Raw genomic sequence first — 27,780 nt, 5'->3', positions numbered from 1 at the left:
GTAAAATAGTTCAATGTTCGCAAATGTCTCTTACGCCGTTAAAAGCATATGTTTGTTAGTCAACAAACACGCTAAATATGTGTTTCGACTTCCGGTATACATTCGCTGGAGATAGTGGTAAATTATGTACCGCAGTGCCGCATCTGAAACTCTGTAGTCAAATGAAAGTTGACACACAGTCATATGAACAAAGCAAGTTCTGCACCAGTTCACGATTATCCACTATGATGCTACACATTGTACTGTTGTCTATTCCGTGGCAGATGCTGGGTGTTCTATGAAAGATATAATCAGTGGAGTCGTAAAAGACAGTTTATGACAGCGTATGGGGTCTTTATGTTAATAAATACTAACCGCTGGCGGAACTCCGTGGGGAAAGGGGTGAACAGGCAGAATCTTTGGAAAGAAATGAACAGTCAACGTTTCGGGCGGAGACCTTCCATTGTGACCACATCATACCTGACCCATGTAGTTCCTCCAATAGCTCGTATACATTTCTTTTAATTAGCAGCGTCAGTCATCATGAAATAGGCAGGAGATTTCACTAGTTCCTGGCTGAAATCTAAGGCGGTCGATGTTTCGTACTTAACATCTCAGCAGTATCTGTACAGAGGCATAAACAGCCGACAGTAGAAGGTGCACAATCCGATAGGTGATAAGTGAAAACAAGTGAAAGGAAAGATGGGTAGTTGGGGAGAGGAGATGGCGTTGGAGTTGATAGATTCCGCGGAACACCATCCAGGTTTTTTTTCCGATCTCGGATACCCAGCCATGCTGCACCCGGATGGGATCATTTTATCCTGCATTGATAAATTTATTGAGTGTCAAAGATGAAATGCCAGATTAAGCCAGTTTCTCAACGGAGATTACATTCGTGTTTCGCCGTCCGGATTTCGCAATCAGACAACCAGTATAATGTTCCCTAGTTGGAAATGTCTAATACTACAGGACATAAGTTTAATGTCGGAGGGCAATAAGTTCAAAACAGTTAAGTTGGTAAGTTACTTTATAGAGAGAGTCATGTAATGCTCTGCTAGGGGTTGGGGCGGGGGGTAGTTACGTTATATGTGCTTATGAGTTCTTAGATATGCACATGCATGTGCAGAAAATTTAGGAAATAAGGAACGTGTTCGCAGAGGAGATTAATTTACTTAGGCATTAATTAAGCAGTGCAATAACTGTTCTATGAACTATGCTGAACTCTTCTGCGTTCTATGTGTATTTACAATTAATTGGTATCACACAATTCGAATACAATTCAGAAATAATGACGAAAATTACTTGAAGATACCAAGTACATTTATCATAATGAGTCTTGCTGAAGGGCCATGAAACGTCGACTATGCATACTTGTCCAGAGATGCTGGCTGACCTCATGATTTCCTCCAGCATTTGATATGTGTTCCGCAGTGTTTACAGTATCTGTAGCATTTCTTGTGTTTCTATTCCTTGTTGCCCGCTGTCCAACACATCGAATTGCCATCATTTGTGTACATAAGATCTCTCGTCGGCGATAATAGAACATAGCACACCTCGTCGAATTTTTCGGTCATTCTCTGTCGATAAACTGATTATTACATGGCGACCAGAGAAATTGTCATCACCTGAACAATCTGTGTCCTGTTATACAGACACCTTGAACCTGAACACTTTATATTCTCATTTTACATTAATTCCACAGTTTTTGGTTTGCAAACTTCCGACTGGCGCAAACGATGATATTTGCAATTGAAGAAATAAACCAGAATGAGAATCTCCTTCCGGAGATCACACTCGGGTATCAGATCCACGATAACTGTTCATCCCCCACGATCGCCTCGAAAGCAGCGCTCGCTTTGATCAATGGAGAAGAAGAAGCAATTGAATACCCTGAATGCAGAGGTTCCTCTAATGTCGCTGCCATTGTTGGATGCTAAGTGTCTACGAATTCTATCGTAACCGCTACGACACTGGGTTCCTTCGGGATTCCGCTGGTAATGTCACAGCTATTCAATTGTAATTGTACCATAGCGGTACCATTTCCCTATTAGCTCACAGCTATTCAATTGTAATTCTACCATTGCGGTACCATTTCCCTATTAGCTCACAGCTATTCAATTGTAATTGTACCATAGCGGTACCATTTCCCTATTAGCACCAATACAAACATACAACACACATAAAGGCTGCTGGTGAACGCAGCAGGCCAGGCAGCATCTCTAGGAAGAGAGACAGTCGACGTTTCGGGACGACGAAGGCTCCTGACGAAGGGTCTTGGCCCGAAACGTCGACTGTACCTCTTCCTAGAAATGCTGCCTGGCCTGCTGCGTTCACCAACAACTTTTATGTGTGTAGCTTGAAATTCAAGCATCTGCAGATTTCCTCGTGTTTGCAATATAAACATACGCCCGGTTGTCCACATAATGCCAATGTCCCTCCGCTCTCTGTTTTTTCGCGGACCCATCTAGGAGATTATCAGGCGCCTCTATCGTATTCACACGCCTCACCACACCACGTATCATATTCCAAGCAACGAAAACTGTGAGGGGAGAAGTGCCCCAGACACGTCCTTTGCTCTGTTCTATCTCTTATCTCTCTCCTCAAATGTCTACAGCAGTGTATGAGACATCTTAACACCGCTAACAAAAGAAAAAGCACGGGCAGCGTACCCCCCCCCCCACCATCTCTCCATCTCTCTCTCTCTCTCCTCTCTCTCTCTCTCTCTCTCTCTCTCTCTCTCTCTCTCTCTCTCTCTCACTCTCTCTCTCTCTCTCTCTCTCTCTCTCTCTCTCGTAGTCTTATAAATTTAAACCATGTCTCCCTTCATTCGTCGGCTTTCCAGGGAAAATTACCCAATTTGTATAAATTGCACCACATGCTCTCTAATCCAGATAGCAACCTCGTAATCCTCGCTGGACCAATTTCAAAGCCAGTACATTCTTCCTATAATTGAGCGACCAAAATTCTAAACAGTAATAATTAAATCGCTCATGCAAAGTTCTAAATTATGCCAGTAACATTCTGTATGTTCTTCATGTGGTATGTTTAATGTTACAGTTGTATACAATCATAGAATTATTTATAAACGTTTTACTTGCAGTAAAGTTCATCTATTTGCCTCCTTCTCAACAGGTTAGCTACTACTCCACATGCTCTTGTCTCAGCGATAAGAGAGAATACCCTACGTTTTTTAGAACTATTCCAAGCGACCAATACCAATCCAAAATTCTCGCTGAACTGGTGAGGACATTTGGATGGACTTGGATTGGAACTATTAGAAGCAACACCGATTATGGTAATTTCGGAATGGAAGGATTTATGGAACATATAGAAAAAATGGGGGTGTGCATTGCCTACTCTGAGTCATTTTACAGGACCGACCCGCCAGAGAAAATCAGAACAATTGTCCAGGTGATTAAACAGGCGTCCACTAAAGTGGTAGTGGCTTTTGCTAACGTTGGTGATATGCGAATTTTACTGAATGAAATTTTGCGTCAAAATGTAACTGGTATACAGTGGATTGGAAGTGAGGCGTGGGTGACAGCAGATCTTCTCCTCCCTGAAGAACGCGTAACTTATCTCGCAGGAACAATCGGACCGGCAACCAGAAGGACAGAGATAAATGATCTGAGAGATTATCTGCATAACGTACATCCTTCTAACTTCCCTGGCAATATTTTGATGATGGAGTTCTGGGAAACTTTATTCACCTGCTCTTTTACTCGAGACAACGGGACAAGCCCGGGGAACTCTCCAAGTCAATTGCGGAAATGCACAGGAAAGGAGCAGATGGAAGGAATAGAAAATGCCTACCTTCCGGCAATAATGGACGGGAGTTCATACGACGTGTATACTGCGGTCTACTCCATCGCTCACGCACTCCACAATCTATTAACTTGTGTAGAAGGATACGGTCCGTTCATGAATAACACATGTGCACATATTGCAAATTTCGAGCCACGGCAGGTAGGCGTGTAATTACTTTTCTCAAGCATTCGAATCATTAAGAAGGCCAACAGATGTGAGTACATTTTGAAATATATCTTGCGTTCCATTTTAATTTTCCGGTATTCAACCATTGGCCACTGTATTTTCGCAATGAAGTGCCTTTTTGATGGTGAAACGTCTGTTCTCAGAAAACGTTTTCCGATGTTTTTTATGCCAATTTGTTATTCAATGGGGAATTTAGCGGTTAATGTACAAATATGTTATCTTCCCTAATTACAGTGTGATTCAGGCATAGATCGTTTACAAAGTGTATTGACCGTTGGATGAATGTTGGCAAGGTCACTAGCAAAACTCTCCTGATTTTCGTATTGGAGATACCTGTGGACATTATCACTTTCCTTATTAGGTAACGTTGAGAGGGCAGCTTCTAACAAACTGTACAGAGGACAGGGCTACTAATAGAAGGGTTGTGAGTGCTGGCAAAAATCTTCTGAGGTGTATATATTTCAATGCTAGGAGTATTGCGGGGAAGGCGGATGAGTTGAGGGCGTGGATTGACACGTGGAATTATGACGTTGTAGCAATTAGTGAAACTTGGTTACAGGAGGGGCAGGACTGGCAGCTTAATATTCCAGGGTTCCGATGTTTCAGATGTGATCGAGGCAGAGGAATGAAAGGTGGGAGAGTGGCATTGCTTGTTAGGGAAAATATTACAGCAGTGCTCAGGCAGGACAGATTAGAGGGCTTGTCTACTGAGTCCTTATGGGTGGAGCTGAGAAACAGGAAAAGTATGGCCACATTAGTGGGATTGTATTACAGACCACCCAATAGTCAACGAGACTTGGAAGAGCAAATCTGCAGAGAGATAGCAGACAACTGCAGGAAACATAAAGTTGTGGTGGTAGGGGATTTTAATTTTCCATATATTGATTGGGTCTCCCATACTGTTAGGGGTCTAAATGGTTTAGAGTTTGTAAAATGTGTTCAGGAAAGTTTTCTAAATCAATATATAGAGGGACCAACTAGAGGGGATGCAATATTGGATCTCCTGTTAGGAAACGACTTAGGACAAGTGACAGAAGTCTGTGTAGGGGATAACTTTGGTTCCAGTGATCATAACACCATTGGTTTCAACTTGATCATGGACCAGGATAGATCTGGTCCTACGGTTGAGGTTCTTAACTGGAAGAAGGCCAAATTTGAAGAAATGAGAAAGGATCTACAAAGCGTGGATTGGGACTGGTTGTTCTCTGGCATGGATGTGATCGGTAGGTGGGAAGCCTTCAAAGGAGAAATTTTGAGAGTGCAGAATTTGTATGTTCCTGTCAGGATTAAAGGCAAGGTGAATAGGAATAAAGAACCTTGGTTCTCAAGGGATATTGCAACTCTGATAAAGAAGAAGAGGGAGTGGTATGACGTGTATAGGAAGCAGGGAGCAAATAAGTGTTTGAGGAGTATAAGAAGTGCAAGAAAATCCTTAAGAAAGAAATCAGGAGGGCTAAAAGAAGACATGAGGTTGCCTTGGCAGTCAAAGTGAAGGATAATCTAAAGAGCTTTTACAGGTATATTAAGAGCAAAAGGATTGTAAGGGATAAAATTGGTCCTCTTGAAGATCAGAGTGGTCGGTTATGTGCGGAACCAAAGGAAATGGGGGAGATCCTAAATCGGTTTTTTGCGTCTGTGTTTACTAAGGAAACTGGCATGAAGTCTATGGAATTAAGGGAAACAAGTAGTGAGATCATGGAAACTGTACAGATCTAAAAGGAGGACGTCCTTGCTGCCTTGAGGTAAATTAAAGTGGATAACTCCCCGGGACCTGACAGGGTGTTCCCTCGGACCTTGAAGGAGACTAGTGTTGAAATGGCAGGGGCCCTGGCAGTAATATTTAAAATGTCGCTGTCTACAGGTGAGGTGCCGGAGGATTGGAGAGTGGCTCATGTTGTTCCGTTGTTTAAAAAAGGATCGAAAAGTAATCTGGGAAATTATAGGCCAGTAAGTTTAACGTCGGTAGTAGGTAAGTTATTGGAGGGAATACTAAGAGACAGAATCTACAAGCATTTTGGTAGACAGGGAATTATTAGGGAGAGTCAACATGGCTTTGTGCGTGGTAGGTCATGTCTGACCAATCTATTGGAGTTTTTCGAGGAGGTTACCAGGAAAGTGGATGAAGGGAAAGCAGTGGATATTGTCTACATGGACTTCAGTAAGGCCTTTGACAAGGTTCCGCATGGGAGGTTAGTTAGGAAAATTCAGTCGCTAGGTGTACATGGAGAGGTGTTAAATTGGATTAGACATTGCCTCGATGGAAGAAGCCAGAGAGTGGTGGTAGAGAATTGCTTCTCTGAGTGGAGGCCTGTGACTAGTGGTGTGCCACAGGGATCAGTGCTGGGTCCATTGTTATTTGTCATCTATATCAATGATCTGGATGATAATGTGGTAAATTGGATCAGCAAGTTTGCTGATGATACAAAGATTGGAGGTGTAGTAGACGGTGAGGAAGGTTTTCAGAGCCTGCAGAGGGACTTGGACCAGCTGGAAAAATGGGCTAAAAAATGGCAGATGGCGTTTAATACTGACAAGTGTGAGGTATTGCACATTGGAAGGACAAACTAAGGTAGAACATACAGGGTTAATGGTAAGGCACTGAGGAGTGCAGAGATCTGGGAATACAGATACAAAATTCCCTAAAAGTGGCGTCACAGGTAGATAGGGTCGTAAAGAGAGCTTTTGGTACATTGGCCTTTATTAATCAAAGTATTGAGTATAAGAGCTGGAATGTTCTGATGAGGTTGTATAAGGCATTGGTGAGGCCGAATCTGGAGTATTGTGTTCAGTTTTGGTCACCAAATTACAGGAAGGATATAAATAAGGTTGAAAGAGTGCAGAGAAGGTTTACAAGGATGTTGCCGGGACTTGAGAAACTCAGTTACAGAGAAAGGTTGAATAGGTTGGGACTTTATTCCCTGGAGCGTAGAAGAATGAGGGAAGATTTGATAGAGGTATATAAAATTATGATGGGTATAGATAGAATGAATGCAAGCAGGCTTTTTCCACTGAGGCAAGGGGAGAAAAAAACCAGAGGACATGGGTTTAGGGTGAGTGGGGAAAAGTTTATAGGGAACATTGGCGGGGGGCTTCTTCACACAGAGAGTGGTGGGAGTATGGAATGAGCTGCCAGACGAGGTGGTAAATGCGGGTTCCTTTTTAACATTTAAGAATAAATTGGACAGATACATGGATGGGAGGCGTATGGAGGGATATGGTCCTTGTGCAGGTCAGTGGGACTCGGCAGAAAATGGTTCGGCACAGCCAAGAAGGGTCAAAAGGCCTGTTTCTGTGCTGTAGTTTCTATGGTTTCTATGGCTGCATCCCTGTGGTTTCTCAGTGACGTACAGTCCAGGAGTACAAGTTTGAAACTCGACTTTAGATCCAGAACACACATTTTCTTATTCAGTGATTACATCTGGGTATCACTGACAACTATATTATTCCTTAAAAATAGCCACCCTCCCACGGAAATTTGAAATATAGGTACCATCTTTCTGTTGTACTGGTCATCGTGCACATTTGAATTATTTACGTTTGCAGCAAATTTGATTGTTTGTATTTATGTCGACGGTATCCACACACTAATTAAAGAGGAGCCTCAGGTTTTTTGTTCCCTACCCTTCCCTCACCAGTTACTGCACTACCTCCGCACTGTCAATTTCACAGCGAAGACTGGAGACACAGTATATTTTGATGAAAATGGAGACCCGGTTCCAAGATACGAAATCGTGAACTTACAAGCGATAATCAAGGGTGGCGTTGACATTGTAAACGTCGGATATTATGACGGCTCCGCAAAGCCAGGGCAGGAACTATTAATGAATGTCGGAGATATCATGTGGAGCACGACCGAAAATACGGTATGGCCTTCTTTTAATATTCACTTGGAATGGAAAATGGCTACATATGTGTGTAGTAGGTGTGTAGTAGTAGTTAATAGTGTTGATCTTATGTCACTACATTAGTCGTCCCCACATGGTAAGGGTTCACGTACTGTGCAATCAGGTTTGTAAATAGAGTTCAGTTGAGTGTTATACATGCTGTCGTGCTGGTCTGCTCTGCATTATCCATCCGTATTGAATGCAACAATGTGTCATAAGTGGTTTATCGTCAATGAACTGATGATATAGACCAAATGAGATCCACAACAAGAAAGAATTTACGTTAAGGCTGTTCCTGTTCGCATAGAATATCCGGAGACTTTTCAACCAAAACTGCCTATGCGACTTCGATAACCATGAGGCCTCACCTGAGAAAGGCCGAAGCTGCTAGGAAACGCCTTTGAAAGACAGCTGAAAGTGGAGAAATTGTAATACACCCTGGACGTCTAGCCTAGGGAATTGCAGAGAGACACAGACACAGCAGAGAATTCAAAGAAGTCAGTCACAGTGTCTGGGAGGAAAAGGAAGACTTTAATATTCCAAATAAATAAAATAATAAATAAACAAACAGGAAAATGGAGCAAAGACGTGGAGTATCTATATTATCATAGCTAATAAAGCCCACAGAGACAGTTAATTTCTCTAACAAAGGGGTATAGAGAGATCGTTCAGAAACTTCGAGAGAATTAGGTTTGCAAGCAGTCTCATTCAGACTTTAGAAGAGGCTCAGGTAATCACACTGATATTCGTGGAGGACATGAAGGAAACAGCTGATTTATATCATGATTGGATTAGGACTAACAGATGCTCAGAAGGAGTACAAAACAATGCAGGATAATTTCAGAGAATATTTCAAAGGAAATAAGAGGTAATATCTGACCGGGTAAAACTGAACTCCAGTAAACATGAGCTAGGTTGTCAGACCACTGTCCATATGGATATCTGAGAGATGAGATTATTAGAGACACGACTGTTGATAAGCGACAAGAAACCAAATTGTCAGACAGACTTCAGCTGCAGGCTAAGCTCACAATAGAGAAAGCTATTTTTATGGTCAGGCAGAGTGAGAATGTTCGTTAGCAAAATCCAGAAGTCTGGCATAAAATCGATGGTGTGGTAAAGCTAGAAACTGTTCAAAAAGAAGCGTATAAACAAGGTGCAGTTAGAAAGACAGCAAAAAGAGGTGACATTAGAGCTGAGCTCAACAAACAGACAAGCAAAACAAAGAACCAATAAAATGTCCAACTACAGAAGATGCGGCAAGTCGGCATTCCAAGTCAGAGAGCTCTGTTCAGCAAACGAAGTGAAATACCTACAATGCAATACAGCTAATCAACATAAAGTCCAGGGCCACTCAGATACAATTCTTGAGGAGGTCAAAGAAAACCTTGATTCAGACAGCGGGGTTTTACCTGGGGCTCTAAGTTCAAATGAGGCAGTGATGTTCAAACTGCACACTAGGGAATATGCCACAGCCAGCTAGGAATGTCAGTTCTTAAATCTGGCGAAGAAAGCAAACATTACGCAAAAGACAACAAACAAAGTTATCATGTGAACAGGGCAACATAAGCTCTGTACGAAAGGAATATTTACTATTTCCAGCAGTAAAAATGCAGAACAGTTATAAGAGGATCTCTGTGTTGCCCTGAATCTCTTCTCACCACTACTGGGATGACATGCCATAGAAAAGCTGAACCTCAGAACAAGGTTATATTCAGCAAACCATGCTGAGTGCAATGGAAGTAGCCAGCGTTGTTCACAGGCCTGAGTTTGTAAAATGTGTGCAGGATAGTTTTTTGGAGCAATACATTGAGGTGCCAACTAGAGAAGAAGCAGTGTTGGATCTCCTGTTAGGGAATGGCATAGGTCAGGTGGTGGTGGTATGTGTTGGGGAGAACTTCGGGTCCAGTGACAACAATGCCAGTAGTTTCAATATAATTATGGATAAGGATAGGTATGCACCCGGGGTTGACATTTTTGATTGGAGAAAGGCTAACTTTGAGGAAATGCAGAATAATTTAGAAGGAGTGGATTGTGACAATTTGTTTTATACGAAGGATGTAATAGAGAAATGGAGGTCATTTAAAGGTGAAATTTTGAGGGTTCAGAATCTTTATAATCCTGTTAGGTTGGAAGGAAAGGTTAAAAGTCTGAGAGAGCCACGATTTTCAAGGGATATTGGAAACTTGTTTTGGAAAAAGAGTGATATCTACAATAAATATAGGCAGCATGGAGTAAATGAGATGCTCTAGGAATATAAAGAAGGTAAAATGAATCTTAAGAAAGAAATTAGAAAAGCTAAAAGAAGATACGACGTTGCTTTGGCAAGTAAGGTGAAAATAAATCCAAAGGGTTTCTACAGTTATAATAATAACAAAAGGATAGTGAGGGATAAAACTCGTCCCTTACAGAATCCCACTGGACAGCTATGCGTGGACCAAACGAGATGGGGGAGATTTTGAATAATTTATTTTCTTCGGTATTCACTAAGGAGAAGGATATTGAATTATCTAAGGTAAGAGAAACAGGTAGGGAAGTTATGGAAGCTATGATGATTGAAGAAAAGGAAGTACTGACGCTTTTAAGGAATATAAAACTGGATAACTCTCCGGGTCCTGACAGGATATTCCTTAGGACCTTGAGGGAAGTTAGTGTAGAAATAGTAGAGACTCTGACAGAAATATTTCAAATGTAATTAGAAACGGGGATGGTGCCGGAGGATTGGCGTATTGTTCATGTTGTTCTATTTTTTAAAAAGGGTTCTAAGCGTAAACCTAGCAATTATTGGCCTGTGAGTTTGACGTCAATGATAAGTAAAATGATGTAAAGTATACTTAGAGATGGTATATATAATTATCTGGATGGACAAGGTCTGATTAGGAGCAGTCACCATGGATCTGTGAGTGGAAGGTCATGTTTGACAAATCTTAATGAATTTTTGAAGATGTTACTAGGAAAGTTGACGAGGGTAAAGCGGTGGATGTTGTCTATATGGACTTCAGTAGGACTAAGGTTCCACATGGAAGGTTAGTTAGGAAGGTTCAGTCGTTAGGTATTAATATAGAAGTAGTAAAATGGATTCAGTAGTGGCTGGATGGGAGACCCCAGAGAGTAGTGGTGGATAACTGTTCGTCAGATTGGAGGCCAGTGACTAGTGGTGTGCCTCAGGGATCTGTACTGGGTCCACTGTTGTTTATCATATACATTAATGATCTGGATGATGGAGTGTTAAATCGGATTAGTAAGTATGCAGATGATAATAAGATAGGTGGCGTTGTGGATAATTAAGTAGGTTTCCAAAGCTTGCAGAGAGATTCAGGCCAGTTAAAAGAGTGGGCTTAAAGATGGCAAATGGAGTTTAATGCTGGTAAATGTGAGGTGCTACATTCCGGTAGGACTAAACACAATAGGACATTCATGGTAAATGGTAGGGCATTGAAGAATGAAGTTGAACAGAGGGATCTAGGAATAATGGTGCATAGTTCCCTGAAGGTGGAAACTCATGTGGATAGGGAGGTGAAGAAAGTTTTTGGTATGCTAGCCTTTATAAATCTGTGCATTGAGTATAGAGTTGGGATGTAATGTTAAAATTCCACAAGGCCTTGGTAAGGCCAAATTTGGAGTATTCTGTACAGTTCTGGTCACCGAATTATAGGAAAGATGTCAACAAAATAGAGAGAATAGAGAGAAAATTTACAAGAATGTTACTTGGGTTTCAGCACCTAAGTTACAGAGATAGGGTCTTTATTCTTTGGAGCGTAAAAGGTTGAGGGAACACTTAATAGAGGTATTTAAAATTATGAGGGGGATAGATAGAGTTGACGTGGATAGGCTTTTTTCCATTGAGAGTGGGGGAGATTCAAACAAGAAGACATGAGTTGAGATTAGGGGGCAAATGTTTAGGGGTAACATGAGGAGGAACTTGTTTACTCAGAGAGCAGTAGCTGTGTGGGACGAGCTTCCGGCAGAAGTGGTAAAGGCAGGTTCGATATTGTCATTTAAAGTATAATGGGATAGCTATATGGACAGGAAAGGAATGGACGGTTATGGGCTGAGTGCAGGTCTGTGGGACTAGGTGACAGTAAGTGTTCGGTACGGAGTAGAAGGACCGAGATGTTCTGTTTTCTGTGCTGTAATTGTTGTATGGTTATATAGTTATAAAGTGAGTAGCTTATCCATCCGAGGCCAGGAGTGACATCCTACTCTCTGACCACAGCGAGACATATACCAGCCCTATTGATGATAAAGGCAATGCTGAACCTGAGAGAATAGAGGCACTTGACATCATAGCTAGAGTGAATGAACGAACTGACTGGTCTGTAGCAGTATTCCTGCTCCCAAGCCAGATGGCAGAGTGAGGATCTGTGTTGATCCAACCAAAGTGAATAATGAAATGACGCGAGATAAGTATATTCTGCCCTCTGTTGAGAACACATTGAGTATGCTGATTGGAGCAACGTTGTTCATCAAAATACATCCAAACTCAGAGCTCTGGCAAATCAGTTTAAATCCTGAGTCACAGACGCTCATTGCCTTTATCACACCATATGAAAGCTCTGTTTTCAAGGGTCTACTTTGGCATATAATCAGTCCCTGGCTCTTTCAGATGAGAGTGAATCAAATTTTGAAGGGGCGGTAAGGAGTAGTCCGCCGCATTGCTGATAAACTCATCTTCGGAGGCTCAGCTGAAGAACATGACAAAAGAGTGAAAACTGCCTTGTGAAATCTGAAACAGTCTGGGTTCAGCATGAACAAAATGAAATGTAAATTTGCAGAGTTGGAGGGGAAGTTCTGAGGCCACCAACTGTCCTCAAAGGGAGTGTCAGGATTCAGAAAACTGGCCAGTGTTAGGAACATGGAAAAACCTACGAATGTATCAGATATCGCAGTGTCTTTCAAAGCCAGGTGTGAAAGTTAATTCCAGATTTGGCGAAGGAAACAGAGCCAACTGGTGACCTCCTCTCTCGGAGAAACGTCTGTACCTGAAACACATTACAGGAGAAGTAATTCTCATCGCTGAAAGCAGAGCGTATCTCTCCGCTAACACTGGCGTTTCTAGAGTCAAACAATGCAACAATGCTGTCTGCAGACGCCTCTTTCTTTCGCCTCCGCGGTCTATTCAGGCAATACTGTAGCTGTGTATAGGAACCAATTGCATGTTCATCAAGTGCACTGATACAGAACAAAACAGCATTACCCCCAAATTGAAATGGAGACGCTGACACTCGTGCGGGTTTGTGAACGCTTTAGCTGCTACTTGATGAAGTAAATTCCTACTTCCAATGGAGTACTAGCCACTAGCCAGGCTCCTGTACTCGAAACACTTCGATGACTGAAGTTCTAAAGGTAGATCACGAACTCAGACCTATTGGCTGGAAAGAAACACACTCACCTATTTGCTGTTAAAGGGCCCCAGACTCCCAATTCCTGCTTCTATGGAAGTCAAAATAATTTGTCACATCCACCAAAGACATCAAGGAAAATGTCGCCAGCAATCAAGTAGTCTGTGTGGTGGTCTGATCTGACCATACAACTGGAAGATTATGTAGAGGAATGTGAAACATGCAGAAAACTGCAAGACATGCTGAACCTCCCTACCATGACTTTCCATGGCAACTTGCGGGCTCACACACTTTGAGCGGAAAAGGGAAATCTCAGTGTGGAATGTCGAGATGTCTAAGCTGTCTTCTACATCCTCAGCAGCAGTATACAGCACCTGAAAGCTGTGTGCACTCACTGTGGAGTATCAGGCACACGCGTCAAAAAAATGGCCGACAATGCCGCCGCTAAGAATTTATATTTAGTATGAGGTCAAACAGCAGAGTCCAGAAATGGTGTCAGTGTGCCGGAGGCTGAGAACAAGCCTGCCCAATTCTCCTTACCTTCTCCAACATTACTTTCTGTATTTAGACAAAGTGAGAAATGTTGAAACAAAACAGCGTTAGAAATTGAAGTGCATACATGACCACAGATGAAGAACAAATTCTTTGTGTGCCCTCAGAAGTGGTAAAGCTGTTTGGGTGTAGGAAGAACTCAATAACGGAATAATATGCGGGAAGATCATTTGTGATTAGAATATCACAAGGTGAATTTAGGTGGAGTAGACGTGCACTCGGGCGCCTTTAAAGACCATGAAACGAAGAGAAAGATATAGAGTGGCCTGATCTTTATGACAATGATCACTTTCCAGAGGTGGCAGCACCTGTTGAAGAATATCCATTGGTTTCAACTCTTCCCAGAACCTATACAAATCGGGATGATTATCTGTCCGATCCAGGAATATACTATATGAATGAATACTGTAGCTCAGGGGCAATGACTACAGAGACAGAATAATCCTCGCTTTGCTGGGCTGGCACCTAATCTACTCTCTGACCTACGTTGGACTTCGTGTTTTCAGAGAGTTCCAATGTTGAAAGCATTTCTTGAAATGAAACTAATTTTTTTAAAGGAATTGGTGAAAAGGAGGAAAATTGGTAGCTAATAGCGTTATTCCAATAACAATAAGTTAGCCATTCCCCGATGGGAGAAGTTCACATACTGTATAGGCAGGGTTGACAATAATAATAGGTTGAGAATGCTGCACGCTGGGGTCTTGGTGTGCTCTGCACTATCCCCCAATATCGAATAAAACATTGTGGAACAGATATTGCTGATAATTCATATACTTAATTTGTAATAGACAGTCTGGACAGTTCGGTCTGTTCTCTTGGAGTTTAGACGAAGGAGGGATCACCTTATTCAAATATATAGGTCCTAAAAGTAGATGGTGAGGTCGATTGAGCGGTTGGAGACTATGGAATAAAGGAAAACAATCCCGAAGTAAGACGCTCAACAGTTCAAGCTGAGATGCATAGACAATTAGTTTCTGAGGTGTTCGTGATTCTCCGGGATTCTTTGCCCCGAGGGTGGAGAAAGGAAATTAATTAAATATCTTTAAGAGAGAATCAGATAGATATTCGAAAGCAATGGAGGGTGAAAGGGAACTGGCACAAGAAGGGAGATGAGGCCATCGTCGATTGGACATGCTCTGACTAAGTATTCGGACAAGCCACACCTATCTTTGTCCAGAATTATTTTGAAACTAAGGGCATTATGACCACTAAATGAAAACTGTTCCACTGCAGTTATCTGCTCCATTCCCCGTCTCATTCCCTAATACAAGACCTAGAATCGCATTCGTTCCAGTTGCGAATTCCATGTACTGATGAAAGAAACTTTCCTGAATACAGTTGACAAACTCTTTCCCATCCAGTACTTTTACAGTATGGGAGTTCTAGTCAATACACTTAAAGTTAAAATCAACTACTATCGCAAACTTCTATTTCTGGAAAGAGTCAACGAACTCTCTAAATTTTAGCTCTTCTAAATCCCATAGATTATTGGGGCGTCGACAATATAACTCTGTTAATGTGGTCATCCCTTTCTTATTCCCCAGTTTCATCCATATAGCTTCAGTTGTCATAGTCGGATACGAGAAATCCGCATTCCGGTTCACAGTCCGGTCCATCGATCCATATTCCAGGATTTCCGGTATTCCCTAGTCCTGTTGTGTGCCTTAATTGAGGCACATATATTCTGATTTTGGCCTGGCTACATAAATAGCTCCTTGGTTCAGCTTCAGTTGCTGGACTGTTCCCTTCCTTTCTCTTCACCTTCTGCCTGAAGTCTTGCCATGCCTGCAAACTCTGCTTGAAACCTTGCCTTGCCTGAAACCTCTTCTGAAGCCTTGTCCTGCCTGAAAACTCTGCCTAAAGCCTTGCCTGCAACCTCGCCTGCGTCCTTGTCTGTATCGCTATCAAGTTCTACCGCTGCAGCAAGACCGGAGCCTTGTTGTGCCTAGATAAACATAGAACATAGAACATAGAATAGTACAGCACATTGCAGGCCCTTCAGCCCACAATGTTGTGCCGACCATCAAACCCTGCCTCCCATATAACCCCCACCTTAAATTCCTCCATACACCTGTCTAGTAGTCTCTTGAACTTCACTAGTGTATCTGCCTCCACCACTGACTCAGGTAGTGCATTCCACGCATCAACCACTCTCTGAGTGAAAAACCTTCCTCTAATATCCCCCTTGAACTTCCCACCCCTTACCTTAAAGCCATGTCCTCTTGTATTGAGCAGTGGTGCCCTGGGGACGAGGAGCTGGCTGTCCACTCTATCGATTCTTCTAATTATCTTGTACACCTCTATCATGTCTCCTCTCATCCTCCTTCTCTCCAAAGAGTAAAGCCCTAGCTCCCTTAATCTCTGATCATAATGCATCCTCTTTAAACCAGGCAGGATCCTGGGAAATCTCCTCTGTACCCTTTCCAATGCTTCCTCGTCCTTCCTACAGTGAGGCGACCAGAACTGGTGACAGTACTCCAAGTGTTGTCTAACCAGAGTTTTATAGAGCTGCATCGTTACATCCCGCCTCTTAAACTCTATCCCTCTACTTACGAAAGCCAACACCCGATAAGCTTTCTTAACTACCCTACCTACCTGTGAGGCAATTTTGGACTGCATCCAGTCACGTCACTATCTCTAGTCTCTAGTCATGTCCTGTTCCTGGTACTTCAGTGTCTGTTTCTTGCATTGGGTTCGCTTCCAGTGCCCCCCTTATGACATCAGTAGACAAGGTCTCTTGTCAGTCCTTTCTAAGCACTAACCTGCTGTTTGTTGGGACGTGTAACGTCATCCTTACCGCTTTAACACCTCCCGATCTTTCACGATAAAACAACGGAAACCTGGGTTACTGAACTGCTCATCCTACAAACAAATTTTACTATTGGCTACAATGTCATATTCCCATGTACAGATCCATACTCTATGGTCAGCACATGACCTACAAAACACATTGCTTTCAAATATACACAACTCACAACATTAGTCCCACCGTGCTCAAACTTCCGATTTCACACTTGGCATGTAGGCTTAACCACATAGATGCAAACGACCACTTTGCTGTCTGCACTGGCTAGCTGATCTCCATCACATTACAAATCGAGCTTAAACTACTCCAGTGCAGCACCAGCAAATCTTGCCTCATGGATCTTAGTCCTCTTCAATTTCAGGTGAAAACCCTACCTATTGTACAGGTCCCAATTCCCCGGAAGAAAATCCAATGATCCAAAAATATGAAGCAATCCTTCCTGCAGTAACTTCCATTGATACGTGTTAAAAACTGCATAATCTTTCCATTTCTAGTCCTATCAGTGCGTGGAACCGTTGGTAATCCTGACATAATAAATATGGAGGTCCCGGCATTTAACTTAGCACCTAACTCCCTGAATCAGTTTCCAGGACTTCCTCATCCTTCTTACCTATATTAATGGTACCGACGTTGACCATGACCTCTGAAAGTTCACGCTCCCACCTAAGAATTCTGGCACTAGAGAGGCAACATACCATCCGGAAATCTCACTCTGGTCCACAAGTGCAGCAGTATATTCCCCTAAACAATAGACTCCCTATCACTACAGCTCGCCTCTTCACCACACTTTCCCACAGAGACCCTTCTAAGCACAGACCAGACTCTTTGCTAGAAACCTAACGGCTGTGGTTTTCGTCTACTGGTTCTCCGGACAGCCTCAGTGTCTAAAGTGGTATTCCAGTTGTTCAGTGGAACAGCCAGAAAGGTGCTGTGCAATGTCTGGCTATCCCCCCTCCCCTTCCTGTCAGTTACCCAGTTATATGTATACTGCGCTCTAAGTGTATCTACCTCCGTGTGTATCCTTGTGACCTAGATCCCGAATGATCGGGGTTTCAGGTATAAACAGTTATACAGAATTCGAATGTAGTTTACTGTCTGTGCTTTTATGCGCACTCTTGCGTGGGTGTTAATTGAGCTGTAACGATTTACTGTTCCTTATTGATACACTTCGAGTCAACTATTCCTGATTTCGAACTCTCGAAATCATCTTCTTTGCCTGCGCCAAAACAGCCCTGCTTCTCCAATTCTGTCAAACAGCCATTTTAGCCACCGCCGTTAGTTGCTTCATATCCGTCAAAAATAATATGCCCAGAATCTACTTATTTGAAGGTTCACTAGACATTTATTTTCCTTTTACCTCTCAAGCTCCTTTTCAAACCTTTTTAAAAATATTTAGCATGATTAATGGGCTTATTTACACATGCAATAGATACCATCAAGATGTTTTCTGTTGCTTCAGATCCCGCGAGCAATTTGTTCAGAACCCTGTCTTCCTGGAACAAGAAAGGTAAGCCGGAAAGGACAACCGATATGTTGTTTTGACTGTGCAGACTGCGCCGATGGTGAGATCAGCAACACCACTGGTAAGTGTTGAGAAGAATAGCATTGTCTACCAATTCTGCAATACCACCGTCCACACAATTTCATATCAAATGATTATGTTTCCAGATTCCACAGATTGCATCACGTGTCCTTCGGAACACTGGTCCAATCAGGCAAAAACCCAATGTGTTCTGAAGACGGTTGAGTTTCTTTCCTTTACAGATGTTCTGGGATTTGTATTAGTGACGCTTGCTCTAGTGGGAGTGTGTTTTACATTGACTACCGCTGCCATTTTCTACCGGTATCGAGAAACACCCATAGTCAAAGCGAACAACTCGGAACTCAGTTTCCTGCTTCTCTTCGCCCTCCTGCTTTGCTTTATTTCCTCGCTCGCCTTCATTGGAGAACCATCCGGCTGGTCTTGCATGTTGCGTCGGACAGCATTCGGAGTTGTGTTCGTTCTCAGCATTTCCTGCATCTTGGGCAAAACCATTCTTGTCGTGGTTGCCTTTAAAGCAACTCTCCCCAACAGTAGTGTAATGAACTGGTTCGGACCCGGGCAGCAACGACTGGGTGTCTTTATGCTTACAATCTTGCAGGGTTTAGTTTGCGTCATCTGGCTCAGAGTGTCACCTCCCTACCCACTGAAAAACATGAGTTATTACAGAGACATGATTATTCTGGAATGTGATGTGGGTTCATTGACCGCCTTTTATCTAGTGTCCGCCTACATTGCACTGTTGTCCATTGTTTGTCTAGTGCTTGCATTCCTTGCCCGGAAACTCCCGGACAGTTTCAACGACGCCAAGTACATCACCTTCAGCATGCTGATCTTTTGCGCTGTTTGGATAACTTTCATTCCAGCTTACGTAAGCTCTCCAGGAAAGTACACCGTAGCTACAGAAGTATTCGCCATCTGGGCATCGAGCTTCGGCCTGCTCGTCTGCATATTCGCACCGAAATGTTACATTATCTTATTGAAACCAGAGTATAATACAAAGAAATACATGATGGCGAAAGGGACATCACTTTAATTGCCAGCGTCTCTTTGTATTTTTGTCACATCCGTGTGTGTAATCATCGTTCATTAAATGTACTTTTCAATCCTTTTGATGATATCCAAATTCAATGATAGACCATAAAAACATATGATATAGAAGCAGAAGTAGGCCATTCAGCCCATCGTGTCTGCACCGGCATTTAGTCATAAGCTGATCCTATTCTTCAAGCCACCCCGTTCCCCGCCTTTTCCCCATACCCTTTGATGCATTGGCTAACCAAGAACCTATACCTCTCTGCCTTAGATAAGATGATGAGAGGCATTGATAGTGTGGATAGTTAGAGGCTTTTTCCCAGGGCTGAAATAGCTATCACGAGAGGGCACAATGTTAAAATGCTTGGAAGTAGGTACAGAGGCGATATCAGGGGTATTTTGTTTTACGCAGAGAGTGGTGAGTGCCTGGAATGGGCAAACGGCGATGGTGGTGGAAGCGGAAACAATAGGGTCTTTTAAGAGATATCTGGATAGCTACATGGAGTTTAGAAAACTAGAGGGCTATGGGTACCCTATGTTATTTATAAAGTAAGTATAGGTTAAGCACAGTATTGAGGGCCGAAGGGCCTGTACTGAGCTGTAGTTTTTTCTATGGCACTATGTTTCTAAGTGCACCCAGTGACTTGGCCTCCACAGGCGCTCCTGGCAACAAATTCCACAGATTTACCACCCTCTGACTAAAGTAATTTCACCGCATCTCTGTTATAATTCGACGTGCTTCAAGTTCTGAAGTCATGCCTTCTTGTCCTCGACTCCCCTACCATGGGAAATAACTTTGCAATATCTAATTGTATGCTCTCTCTTTTGCTTTTCCTTTGGCTTTCACTTCACTTGTCAGCCACGGTAATGTCCTTCCGTCGAAGATTTCTTCTTATTTGGAATATATCTGTTTTGCACTTCCCTCATGTTTCGCAGAAAAGTCCAGCCATTGGTGTTCTGCTGTCCTCCTGCTCGTGTCTCTTTGCAGTTAGCCTTGGCCAGTTCCCCTGTCATGCCACTGTAATTTTCTTTATTTCACTGAAATACTGACACATTCGAATTTAGTTTCCCTTTCTCAAATTTGAAAGTGAAATCGATCATATTGTAACACACATCAAAGTTGCTGGTGAACGCAGCAGGCCAGGCAGCATCTCTAGGAAGAGGTACAGTCGACGTTTCAGGCCGAAACCCTTCGTCAGGACTAACTGAAGGAAGAGTGAGTAAGAGATTTGAAAGTTGGAGGGAGAGGGAGAGATCCAAAAGGGTTCCTTAACCTTGAGCTCTCTGATCACCTCTGGAGCATTGCACATCAAATGGAGCACAGCCGAACCCCTAGTGGTCTCAACAGAAATCTTTTCTGAAAAGCCATCCCTTAGACATTCTACAAATTCTCTCCTTGAGGTCCATTATTGGCCTGGTTTTCCCAATCTACTTACTTGTGTAAATCCTCAGCGGTTATCATGATATTGCTCTTCTGACACGCCTTTTCTATATCTTACTAATTTGAAATGCACATCCCCGCTGATGTTTGGAGGCCTGTATACAAATGTCATCAGGGTGCTTTTACCCTTGCCATTTCTTAATAACCTCTAGAGACTCTACACCTTCCGATCCTATGTCATCCCTTTCTAACAATTTAATATTATTTCCGATACACAGGGCCAAACCACCATCTCTGCCTATTAACCTATCTTTCTGATACCCCGGATATCCTTCGACGTTCAGCTCCCAATGGGAGCCACCCTTTAGCCAAATTTCAGAGATGGCCACAACGTCATACTTGCCAATCTGCAGCTGGATTTTATTTTCTTTTTCAATGTTTTATTAGTTTCATAAAAATAAACGTAACATGGTAATGGTACAAAGTTATTGGGAGTACATTGTTATAATTAGCATAAATGATTATAAAGCCAGTTGACACTTAAATGATAAAACTCCCAATCATATAGGATACAAATGAATTTCAAGGTCGTCCGTTTTATTTCATATGCTGCGTGCAATCAGATATAGCATTTTCAGTCCTCTATTTGTTGCTTTCCGTTTTAGTTGCACCACGCCTCTATTGCCCTATAACTCAGCCCACTACCTGTGATTATGCCTCATCCCCTGCCTGTCCTTTCTATCATCTCTGTTGCATGCTATCTTTGATTTATTTCCGTTTTTCCCGTCCTCAGCACTCTCATTCCGCTTCCCATTACCTTGACAAATTAGTTTACACCCTCCCAAACAGCTCTATCAAACCTGCTGCCGTGATATGGGATCCATTTCGGTACAGCTGTAACCCGTTCTATTTGTATACGTCGTACCTCTCCCAGAAGAGGCCTCAATGATCCAGGAACCCGAAGCCCTGCCCCCTACAACAGACTCTCAGACGCTCATTAATATGCCTGATCATGCTATTTTTGAACTTGTTACCACATGGCACAGGCAGCAATCCGGAAATTACTACCCTGGTTCCAAGATTACTAACGTGATCCTAAGATTACTACCCTGCAATGTTTTGTAAGTGTTTAAATCAAATGTTTGGATTGCTGGAAGGTTTAAATGCGAATGCGATCAATTGATAATGTGATGTCCAGTTTACAGTATATTTGTGGTTAATCCATGATTAAATGTTACTAGTCGGAACTTCTCCTCTGCCAGTACCTATCGCAAATTCCCTTAAAGAACTTACCATCTGTCAGTCAATCTGATTGGAACTTGGGGGATTTCAAAGATTGCACCGTCTTTATCCAATGTTATTGGTCAATCAATTAAACCGTTGCTCATGGTAGACATTTTTCATAGGTTACCCTTGCCGAAGGTTTGGAAATAGGTTTCCAATATATTCTGTCTCCAATGTACTCAGTAGCCACTTCGTTAGTTTGGCAAATAAACTAGTAGAGTCTGATCAATAAACTAGTCTGCTGCCACTGTAGCTCTTCACTCTATTTTAGAACTTTTAGAGTATAAGACCATAAAATATAGGAAAAGAGCTGTGCTTTCGACCAATGGATCACGGCTGATCATGGCTGATGTATTTCTTTGTCCGTTCGTTAAGTGTGGTTATTTGAGCTACTGTCATTTTCCCGACAGCTGGAACCAGTCTGGCTATTTTCGCACACAGAACTGCCACTCACTGGATCTTTTTCTACAGCATTTTCTGTAAACTCCTAAGCCTGTTGTGCGTGAAAATTCTAGCAGAAAAGAAATTTTTCACATATTCGAAGCACCCGATCTGGAACCAGCAAGTCCACAGTCAAAGATACAACGATCATATTTCTTCCCCCTACAGATATTTGGTTAAATCAGCAAACAACCCCTTGACCATCTCTGCATGTTTTATGCATTGAGCTTCTGGCACATGATGGCTGGTTAGATATTTATATTAACTAGCAGGTATATAGGTGTCCCTAGTAAAGTGGGTACTGAGTGTATATATGATGGTTTATTTCCAAAGAGTGCATTTGAATAAAGTAGTTCAATAACAGCGCCATCAACTCCGAAAACAATACTTGCTATTTTGCTGTAGCAGTCAGAAAACTGAACAGTCACAATGCCCTGTTAGTCTAAATTCTAGAATGTTCAACGAGATGGATTTGGAGCCTAAGTGAGATAGATTCACAGAGGTTCCTGTGGAGAGCAAATGTGATCCCAATATTTGATTACGAAGCAAAGAAAACGTAAAGAACTACCAATCTATGAAGCGTTTTTATCATATTGCTTGGAGGGCAGCTATCACGTGATGGAGACCTGTTTCGTCTTGTAGGAAGGAGGTTTTCCACTGATTTGGGCAACATCATCTTTGGACCGAGAGTGCGCGGGGTGAGCAGCGGGAGAAAGAGAGAATTTCAAGCTGCCACCAGTTATGTAGAAGGAATGTAAGAAATTTCTTTTGCTTTAGATCTGCCTATTTCGAAAAATTCAGTACATTTCCCTCTTGATGTATGGTCAGCAATTGTGCAAGGAAACAGTAGTAACTCTATTAGAACTTTAACATTTATTCCAGCAAGTTCAATCGACCTGCAGCTGAACCATAGCACTCCAAACCCCGTTCTCCCATACCCCATACGTGTGCATAACGAAATATCTCTTAATTGCTGAAATTGCAACAGCATCGACCACTTCTGCTGTTCCGCCCTCTCGCTGCCCTGAGAATGAAGATGGTCCCTCATATTCCCCTTAAATATTTCATCATTTACTCCTAAACTATGAACTCTAGCTCTAGTATCACCCAAGCTGTAAAAAGTCTGTTTGCATTACCCTATTTATATCATTCATAACTTTGTTACCTCTACCTCTAAAAATATCGCTCCTCATTTTCCTGTCCTCCAAAGAGCAAGATCCTAACCTATTAACCTTTTCTTCTAACTCGGGTCCTGCAGCCTTGTAAAACTTTCCCTGTTAGTACGCATGCAATCTTATTGATTTCTTCACCGTTGGTAGGTGTCTGGCAGTGTACATAATACTGCACATTTGTCCTCACAAATATCTTGTACAACTTGAACATATCATAACAAACCCTTCAAATAAATAATTTAGCTTATGAAGTTCAACGTCCCAAAACCTACATTTGTGACCGTACCTACCTGCTTCGCAACTACCAGGTAGTTATAGAATGTATTGTCAAACTTTCTATTCTACCATATTCCCCAGTGCCCTCTCTCACCTTACATGGATGACCTATAGATTTTAAAATTTCTCCATTGGGCAAAAGATGCTGACTATCTACGCCTCATATAATTATATGATTTTTATCAGGTTGCCTGCTTGTGGGCAGTACTTCCTCGACTTAATTATTCGGCAATATTCTGTTCGCTTGACTCACATTGGTCTCACTGTTTCCTGGTCTATCGAAAGCCATAGTCCAAGACCAAATGCGCAGTGTGCCACTAGAGCAATCGCCTTTGACAGGAAGATACTATTAATCCGTGTAGCATCAATGAGCTTTACAAAACTTAACTAATGTCACTAATTAGGAATAGTTCATCTCCGCAAATCCAGTAGTTGAGGTGTGATACCAAAGTCTGTGTCGGCATGTATCTGTAGACCATGCAGAATTCAGTGAAGGATATGAGAGAATGGTCAGAAACCAAAGCCTTCCCCCCAAACGGTCCTTGTATCGTTCCCAGCAAATGAGATCCTGAACATGTCGTGCAAAATACGATGTCATCCCATTTGTTGCAAGCCATTTCACATCGGAGGTAGATATCTGTAATTAGAGAGTCACAGAGACTTAGAGCAATGCAGCATAGCTGCAGTCATTTTCGCTTCACAAGACCGTGCCGACAATGGTACAACCCACTTAGCCCCAGTTAGAGTGAACATTTTCAGTACAGGATTCGCCCATCCCAGGAAACGGAATCTTTAAGACTGAGTTTTAAGTCATTTGTAAACATCATATTCTGCCCAGTACCAATGACCATATACAACCCTATTCTTAGACCAACTCAAACAGACTACACAATGCACTGTGACTTACAGGATCGGCTTAACGACAGTTTCTATCCTGCTGTTATAAACCAATAAAATACTTCGCTTAATTCGTTGGACTACGGTCATTGACCTTGCAATATATCTGCTGATGATCTTACAGGTTATTCTTTGCCTTCCATGCACTATCTCCGTAGCTGTTGCATTTAATTCTGCATCTTTTAACGTGTTTTACCTGAGTGGTTTGTGTAGTGGTTTGATCTAAGTGATTACTTTACAAGAGAAATATTTCACAGTATCTTACGGCACAACACAATTCCAATTCCAATTTGTTATCAGAAAGGGCTGTGTATCATGGATCCCATGATATACTGTTGATAATTCCCTTCAGTTGAGATACAAGTGCAACACTCACAACACGCTGGAGGAACTCAGCAGAGCGGTCAGTATCCATGGAAACAATCAGTCAATGTTTCGGGCCGGAACCCTTCGTCAGGACTCAGTTTCCACGGACGCTGACCGACCTGCTGAGTTCCTCCAGCGTGTTGTGAGTGTTGCTTTGACCCCAGCATCTGCAGAGTATTTTGTGTTTAAGATACAAGTGCAACCTGCTATTCTGTTTCAACAGCTGGATGTATGAGTAACAATAGCGGTTCAATAGTAATAATCAGCATTATGTATCACGTTGGATGACGCCGGCGACCACGGTCTCTCTCATGACCATGACTGCTCTTGGCAATTTTGTTCTGCCGAAGTGGTTTGCTATTGACTTTTTCTGGCCATACACTTCAGGGATTGCCTGCCTGCCGTCGGTGGTTGCAGAATCAGGACTTGTGATATGCATGAGCTATTCATACGACCATCCACCACCTGCTCCCAACGTTTCGGTTAACCTAATGGTGGAGCTAAGCAGGTGCTACACCTTGCGCAAGGGTATCCCGCAGATTAGTGGAGGGAACAAATGCATTACACTTCCGTTCGTAGAGACGTATGGCCAACACGTGACCCAAGGGTTGGGAGGAATTAAAGTTAAGATCTGCAAAGCGCTCAAGAAAATAAAAAGATCTTACAGGTCAAAACAATAACATATAGAGAGCAGAGGATGGAGAATTAGACAAATGATAACAATCTGCAAACAGCATAGATGCATTGGGTTAACAGACCACTTCATTAGGTCAATAGGGAAGTTTAGTCAATTGATCCAGTTAAAGAGTTCGCAAGTAAAGCAACGTCCTGTCATCACATCAACTTTTTAACTCGTAGCAGGAGCAAATGTAAGAGCCTTCAGCTGCCACTTTATTAAGTATAGCTGTATCCCGCTCGGTAATGCAAGTATATAATCAGTCAATTATGTGACACCAACTCAATGTATAAAGCATGTGTAAATGTTCGGGAGGAAAATTTGCTGTTCAGACCATGTATCACAATGGGGCTAAAATATGGGGATTTATACATATTCCAGGAGCTGCTAATCTCCTGGAATCTCCGTCGTTTATTGAGAATGGGGCAAAAAGAAAAGAAAATTCCAGTGAGAGACAGTTTTATGTACGGAAACGCCTGGTAAATGAAAGAGGTCGGAAGAGAATGCCTAAACTACTTGAAGATGCCAGGAAAGCCACAGTCAATTAAACAACCTCGAATTACAACAGTGGCGTTCAGAACAGAATCTCTTGGGTTGTATGGGCTGCAGCAGCAGTAATCACATTACCAGGAGAATTCGTAAGCTAATAATGTGGCAACTGAGGGCATCGCCGGACTCAAGGTCAACCTCCATCTGATTGTTATAAGACGATTGAACAGTTCTCTAGTACGAAACAATAGACACCTAGTCTCACCATCTACCGCGTTATGACCTCACACCTTATAACCTACGTGCACTGCACTTTCTCTTTAACTTAACCCTTAATCGCACATTCTGTTATTGTTTCCGTTGTACTTTCGCAGTGTTCTGCAATAATGATATTTTCTCCGATTAACATTGGCTCACGATTCTGTACTCTGTAATGCAAACCAATTGTTTCAGATCTATGTTTGCGTCAGTGTGGAAAGTTTGTATCGTCGTCTGACACTTCTTCGGATATTCCGCACATCATTGCTCCTTTTGGAGTTAGTGCGTAGCCTAATAAAATTGCTACTGCGTGTAATATTCTGTAACGCTATAAAAAGAGGCGTAAACGGGATAACCGAATCATTGCTGAAATTGAATTAGTACAGAATGCTATTTGTGACTGAGTTAATATATGTTGTTCTTAAACCATATCTCAGTGGTTTACCGAAGCACAACTCGGCCAGAAATATCAGAGAAACAAAAAATTATGTAAACAGCTGAGGGTCAGTCATGTCCATTGTGTAATTGTTACGCAATGTACTCAAAGAATCTATGGTTGATACATCCTGTATAGTCTACAGTTCAGACAAAAATGAATATTATCAAATAGATAGAAGGTGCAACCACGTATTAAATTGCTAAATTGGTAAGCGCGGCTGCAGTAAATTATTTGTATTTGGCATCCGTTAGACTCGTGAGACCATGTATTTGCGCCCTGGAGGGTTTCCAGGGCGCAGGCCTGGGCAAGGTTGTATGGAAGACCAGCAGTTGCCCATGCTGGAAGTCTCCCCGCTCCACGACACCAATGTTGTCCAAGGGAAGCATTAGGGCCGATACAGCTTGGCACCGGTGTCGTCGCAGAGCAATGTGTGTTTAAGTGCTTTGCTCAAGGACACAACACGCTGCCTCGGCTGAGGCTCGACATAGCGACCTTCAGATCACTAGACCGACGCCTTAACCAATTGGCCACGCTGCAGTAAATTATTGTTGTAATATGTGAGCGGTATACAAAACAGGACAATGGATTTTGAATTAAATGGTTGGCTAATATTAATATTAGGGAAAACCGTGATTTTTAATCAAGCACATAGTGGGTAAGAAAAGGAATAGAGTTAACAGAGATTTACAAATGTGAAAACGTTCTCTTTATATTATATTCAGTGTCCGTGGAAATTCCAAGAACTGATAAGGAAGGTATGGCGAGTTTGCATTTTAAGAATTTCAAAGTCCCATATATTAAGTTGCTCCAGAAGGCTAAACCATGCGGAATCGGGGATAATACTGTGCACGAGTGCATATCAGACATTTTTTTTAAGGGGACAATTGGGTCTGTCCCTGTTCGCAAGCTGCAACTGGTAGTGTGTAGCAGGGACTAAACTACGGACTACAGCTCTATCTCGTCTATATCA

At 42.3% G+C, this 27,780-nt stretch overlaps 1 protein-coding gene across 1 annotated transcript; it reads left to right on the top strand.

Moving 5' to 3' along the window:
- The first annotated feature begins 885 nt into the window (after nt 1-885).
- Nucleotides 886-19,132, top strand: LOC134344703 (extracellular calcium-sensing receptor-like). Its single transcript, XM_063044786.1, is given in 6 exon segments — nt 886-898; nt 1,705-1,973; nt 3,112-3,945; nt 7,608-7,835; nt 18,016-18,139; nt 18,225-19,132. Coding segments are annotated over 6 exon segments (2,364 nt in total). The 5' UTR covers nt 886-897.
- The last annotated feature ends 8,648 nt before the right edge of the window (nt 19,133-27,780 follow it).

The sequence above is a fragment of the Mobula hypostoma genome, chromosome 4 (assembly GCF_963921235.1).
Source record: "Mobula hypostoma chromosome 4, sMobHyp1.1, whole genome shotgun sequence".
Lineage (NCBI taxonomy): Eukaryota > Metazoa > Chordata > Chondrichthyes > Myliobatiformes > Myliobatidae > Mobula > Mobula hypostoma.
This window is presented reverse-complemented; position numbering and strand designations above follow the sequence as displayed.